The 6,017-nt window shown below is 39.8% G+C and overlaps 1 protein-coding gene across 1 annotated transcript in view; it reads left to right on the top strand.

The window, feature by feature from the left end:
• LOC107564514 (E3 ubiquitin-protein ligase E3D-like) overlaps positions 1–5,059 on the top strand; it is a 38,918-nt gene extending 33,859 nt beyond the window's left edge. Inside the window, exon 10 of the mRNA XM_016249611.1 lies at positions 4,718–5,059. Within this exon, the coding sequence (XP_016105097.1) occupies positions 4,718–5,059 (342 nt within the window). The remainder of the gene's footprint in view (positions 1–4,717) is intronic.
• Positions 5,060–6,017: the final 958 nt, after the last annotated feature.

Genomic DNA, 6,017 nt, shown 5'->3' with positions numbered 1-6,017 from the left:
CCATCTGACGTGGCATTCAATTGTCTGGAGATGCTGGCCATGCTTCGAGTTCTCCCAGACCTAAAAGATCACCATGTGTTGGTGCGCACCGACAGCACAGCGGTATTCTCTTACATCAACCACCAGGGAGTTCTGCGTTCGCGCCCCTTGTACAAGCTGGCGCACCAGATACTTGTGTGGTCCCAGGGCAAACTCTTCTCGCTGAGAGCAGTTCACATTCCTGGGCATCTCAATATGGGAGCAGACATCCTCTCGAGGCAGGGGCTGAGGCCCGGGGAATGGATGCTTCACCCCGAGGTGGTGAAGCAGATATGGAGAGTGTTTGGCCAGGCTCAGGTGGACCTGTTGCGACTCATATGATATCACACTGTCCCCTCTGGTTCTCTCTGACTCATCCAGCTCCACTGGGGCTGGATGCCATGGTACAGACGTGGCCGAGGCTTCGTCTGTACACCTTTCCTCCGATTTTCTGCTCCCGGGAGTTCTGGAGAGAGTGCGCCGGGATGGGGCCTGTCTATTGTTAGTATCCCCGTTCTGGCCTGGCCGAGTTGGGTCTCAGGCCTGATTTCTCTCTTCGACGGTGCTCTATGGGAGATTCCCATCAGGAGAGATCTCCTCTCACAGGCGGAGGGCACGCCCCCACCCGGAGCTGTGGGTGTGGCCTCTGAGGAGGCACAACTCATAACTTCCGGTCTCTCAACCGAAGTTGTTGAGACTATCCTCCATCCAGAGCTCCCTCTATGAGGAAACTGTATTTCTGCGGAGACCGCCAGCCCGACCCAGCTAACTGCCCGTTTGGTACAGTGCTGGAGTTTCTGCAGGCCTGTTTATCTGCAGGGTTGACCCACTCCACCCTAGAGGGCTTCGTGGCGGCCATTGCGGCCTACCACGCCCCTCTCGGTGGCCATTCAGTGGGAAGACATCCTCTTCTTACACGTTTCCTCTGCGGTGCACTGAGGCCGAGGTCTCCGGCCAGAGAAGCTTATGCTAAGTGGTGGATCAGGATGCTATTCCATAGCCTCGAGTCCTCTGATCTCCCCTCTCCTTTGGGGGTCAAGATTCACTCCTCCAGAAGTTGGTCTTCGGGATGGTGAGCCCCGCCTACTTTAGCCACTCCGGGCTCTTCTGTTCTCTCGCCCTAGCTGTGCAGTCTTCCACACTAGGCAGAGATTTGGAAGTCTGGCGGCGTGGGCATTCTTGTTCCCCTAGCGTTTTTGATGAAGCTCGAGTTCCTGAAGAGGAACGTCTCAGGTTACGTATGTAACCCTAGTTCCTAGAGGGAACGGGACGCTGCGTCTTGGTGCCATACTTCCGGCGTCCCTGCCGGCGCTTGCTTCATTCCTAGAAGCTGACGCTGGCTCTGCTGCACGTGCTTTTATAGCTTCCTGGTCATGACGTCATCCACCGTGATGTCCCGTTCAGCTATTGGACTGATTTGACATGTGATTCAGAGTGTGGGTCGCAGAAGGCGTTCCCCCTAGGGTTTTCGATGCAGCATCTCGCCCTCTCGAGGAACTAGGGTTACATATGTAACCTGAGACGTTTTGTCTGAATGATGATTAGATTCACTCTTTTGGATTGCTGCATTTCATCTGTGAAAGCAGGTACAGAATGATGCCTCGGTGTATGATAGAGCAAACAGTAATAGCACGTGCAGCAGTGACAGCCTCCCCCAGGTTTTAATCTGTAGGGGACACTGTTGGCCTACTTCTAATTGAATTAAAAGTAAAATAGCCTACACAAATAACATTTAGACTGTATTTCTGATTAAATAAAGCAGTAATTGATGTCATAAAATAATGAGTATGTTTTGATTTAAAGGTCAGAAGCTATAGCTTACATGAAAAAAAATCACAAACATGACACTTGTAAATTAAATAATTGTATATATACCGATTTAGTCATTAATGTGTAATATGTTTTATTTTTTAAACAAATCATAAGCTCTAAAAGATTTTCAGAATTTTTGCAACTCTTTTGCTTTAGACCATCTACAAATGTTAAATCTTAAAATAAAATGTTATGGTTAAGACTGCATCTTTCTGAGGAAAAAAATACAGCGATTGATATATAGTTTATTTATAGTTATTTTCAAAGCTTCAATGTACTGTCAAAAAACCTTCATTATTGTCTATTTAATTCTAACAAATAAGTTCTTGTTAAAAACTAACCAAAATTAAAAATATTTTGCTTATAATTTCTGCACAGGAGAGACTTGGTGTTGTTTCCAAACAAAAGGAAATATATCGGTATCGTTATCGGTATCGGCCAAGATGAGTTGAAAGATATCGGCATATCAGATATCAGCAAAAATCCAATATCGTGCATCCCTAATTTTCTCCATATCTACATAGAGTAAAGTCATCAAAACTATCAAAAAAAGGATATGGGGATTCTGTGGTGATAAAATTTTTTTTATTCCAAAACCTCTTATATTAGTTCACATCATACTGGTTCCCTTGACGGAAACCCAGTAGGATTTTTCAATTGCCTTCTGGATTATTGCAGAAAATAAGCTCTGTGACCAACAAAAGTTTATGATTCTTACACGTTTTGTTCATCATGGTAATCCTCACTAATGCATTTTGAAGCCTGAATAGAATCGCCAGAGGTGAACAGCTAATAGTAAAGCTATAAACAAACTAAACCACAGTCACATGACTTAAACATCACCACCGTTAATCTATCAGTCTTCAAACTTTTCCCTTTAAGTTAGAATTAGAATAGTTTCAAGAGCGCGATTATAAACACAATGAGGCTGTGAAAGTGAGGAGTAGATTACCTGTTCGTGGTGATGATGGTTATTGTCATGACAACCTCTGTAGTCCCATTTAGACACTTAGCAACCAACAAGTAACTGTTTTTAAAAACCACAAGGGTGCATTACTGATAATTGTCAAATAAGAAATGAAAATATCTTGAGCCTGTGTTAAACACAGACCTTATTTCAGGCATATAAACAAAAACCCATTCAACAAACCGATGGACGATGGAACCAGAAGTGTTGAAGTGCAACTCGTTTCTGGGTTTTGACCTACAAAAATACATCATCCCTGCAGCACTCTACTGTAAAGGTATATTGTGATATAATTTTCACAAATGCGTTTAATATCACTGCTGCTTCCACAGCAGGTTTGTTTTCACATGCATCCACCGCATGTGTGTCTTTTTCATGTATAACACCATTTTTAAAAGAAAAACCTGACAGCTATCGTGTGAATGTCTCTGCACAGAACAAATCATTTCAGAAGCATCTGTTTTTCTGTCCTATTGGATTTAGTTCATAAAAATCATTCAAGATTTCACACTAAAAGACATGTGAAGCACGAGCTGAAGGAGGACGTTTGTAATTACGCTAAAAGACCTTGATAATAAAAAAGTCTAACCCATCAATCAGATGACAGAAAGCATGTAATAGATGTAGGTTTTCCAGCAAAGTTTTGATCATGTTGATAATGTAAAGGGTTTTAGAAATTCGAAAGTAGCAGGCATTATAGGGTTAATATTGTAATCAGTTTAACTGGTGCAATCTGATCTCTATCAGTTCGGTGAACTCTGAGCTTTGTTCAGATTGGATATTTAGGAGATGGTGTGATTTTTAAACATTCGTTTAGTGAATTGATGTCTTTTGAGGAGTTAAATAAGGAAGAAATGCAAGTGACAATAAGGCTCTGTGCCATAACCCAGTGAACTGCTATTGATACTTCTCAATAATGAGTGAATTATAGCTACTGAAAAGTTCAGTATTTCAATGTTCTATGTAATTAAAAATATGTCTATTTTAGCCAATGTTTGTGTGTTTTGTGTATTTTTATGTTTATTGCAGTAGAGTATTTCCCTTCATCTGTCATCATCTATGTGCACATTCACATTAGCATCTTCTCTCTGGAAAATGTGAGGCATCCTACAAAGATGTTTGAGGAAGATTTTTTTTCATTGTGTTGTCTTTTCATTGTCTTGATCCTCTATTATTGTGAACAGATTGTTGTTGTTGTCTGATCATGACTGCAAACTGTGCCTGTTGTGATTATTGATTTGTCTTCTTAAAATTTACTTTTTTTTTTTTTTGCATCTTATATGCTAAGTTGGTGGGAAAATCAGACAAACATCCAAGGTAGTCAGTTAGGAACAGCTGTAACAGTGCTGTTATATGTCATCCTGATGACTGCATACAAAAAATACCAAAATGATATTTACATGAAAGAAATAATGACACTTGTAATACTTTTATTTAACAAAGCATGCGTTAAATTGATTAAAAGTGACAGTAAAGACATTTATAATGTTACAAAAGATTTCTGTTTCCTGAAAAATATACATATCACAGTTAACACAAAAATATGAAGCAGCATTTGTTTTCAACATTGATCATAATCAGCATATTATGATTTCTGAAGATCATGTGACACTGAAGACTGGAGGAATGATGCTGAAAATACAGCTTTGATCACAGAAATAAATTACAGTTTAATACATATTCCCATAGAAAACAGCTATTTTAAATGTTAATAATATTTCACAATATTACTGTTTTTTTTATTGTATTTTGAATCAAATAAATTCCTTGGTCAGCAAAAATAACCTTACCAGTGTTTGATTTCTAGTGTGTGTTGTTGGTGGTTTTAGCTTTGCATCAGGGGTCACTAGGTTTTGGAAAAGAGCTAGTGTTCCTGTTTCTGGAGTTGAGAGTTACAAAATCACATCGTCCCCTGTGTAGACGGCTCTTACACTGCACCGGTGTCACCCTGTCCTGTTCATCGCTCAGATCCTGAACGAGAGTCTCCACCCCTTCTCTCTCATGATGGAGAAGTTTCTGGTTCTAAGCGCGAGTCCCCCGTGTCTCATTAGGAGCTCCACGCCACTGAATCTAAAGGCCAAGCCTGCAGGCAAAGTCTGCGGTGAATCCAGCTTTGTTATGCAGCGGTTTGAGGGGTTTCTCTTTAACAGACATCATAATGAAACAAACCTACAGTGTAAGCGGGGTGAAGTTAAACACGTCCTGGTCGGGTCGCAGAAGCACCATAGTGAGAACTTTCCACTTCCTTACTTCAGCAAATAAAAAATGAATGAGCTTGCAGAAATTTTTGTTTCTGGCACTTCAACTTTTTGATGACCTGTGTTGTAAAATGCCTTTCAGGCGTCTGCGGTGCATCCAGAAAAACAGCTAACAAACAAAATGAAAAAGCTGTCAAGGAAGAAATATCAAATATAGCCTTATTCTTATCATTAGAATTAGGCCTGCAGCAAACTCCTTTGAACGTGTTCATCTCTATGCTTTTAACAGTATGAAGGACAGCGCAGCGAGCAGAAGACAGGCATCACTCATGCTTTATTTTGCACTGAAATGCAACACTGATAAGATAGCAGTACAGTTAATCCTTATAGCTGTTAAGAGTGCACATAAAACAGTTCCTGTCCAGCCTCTTTTTTGTCTTTAATTCCAACTTATTTTCACCTGCAGTCTCTCTGTGTGAAGTGTATTTAAAAACTAAACAAATAAATATTTCATATTTAAATAATATTTTCCACTCAAGAGCACATGAGAGCAGGATTTTAAAATCCTAGCTAAGATCTAAAAGAGTTACTTAAGGTTTAAAAAAGATTCACAATGACACATAACCCAGGATCACATGATCAATAATTGTCAAATTTAGGACCGTCAGTTGATTAAAATCTTTATTTGAAAATTGATTACATTAAAGAATTAAAATCATATTAAATTAATTTCAGGGTCAGTCAGATTTGTTTATAATTTAGTTACAAAAGATGTATATTTCAAATAAATGCTGTTCTTTTGAACTTTCTATTTAGCAAAGAATCCTGAAAAATAAAATACATCACAGTTTCCACAAAAATAGGAAGCAGCACAACAGTTTTCAACTGATAATAATCAGAAATGTTTCTCGAGAAGCAGATCAGCATATTATACTGATTTCTGAAGATCATGTTACTCTGAAGACTGGAGTAATGATGCTGAAAATACAGCTGCGCATCACAGGAATAAATGACATTTGACT

This window comes from Sinocyclocheilus grahami, unplaced genomic scaffold (genome assembly GCF_001515645.1).
Source record: "Sinocyclocheilus grahami isolate Dianchi unplaced genomic scaffold, SAMN03320097.WGS_v1.1 scaffold943.1, whole genome shotgun sequence".
Lineage (NCBI taxonomy): Eukaryota > Metazoa > Chordata > Actinopteri > Cypriniformes > Cyprinidae > Sinocyclocheilus > Sinocyclocheilus grahami.
The sequence above is the reverse complement of the archived record's forward strand: the minus strand, read 5'-3'. Positions and strand labels throughout refer to the sequence as shown.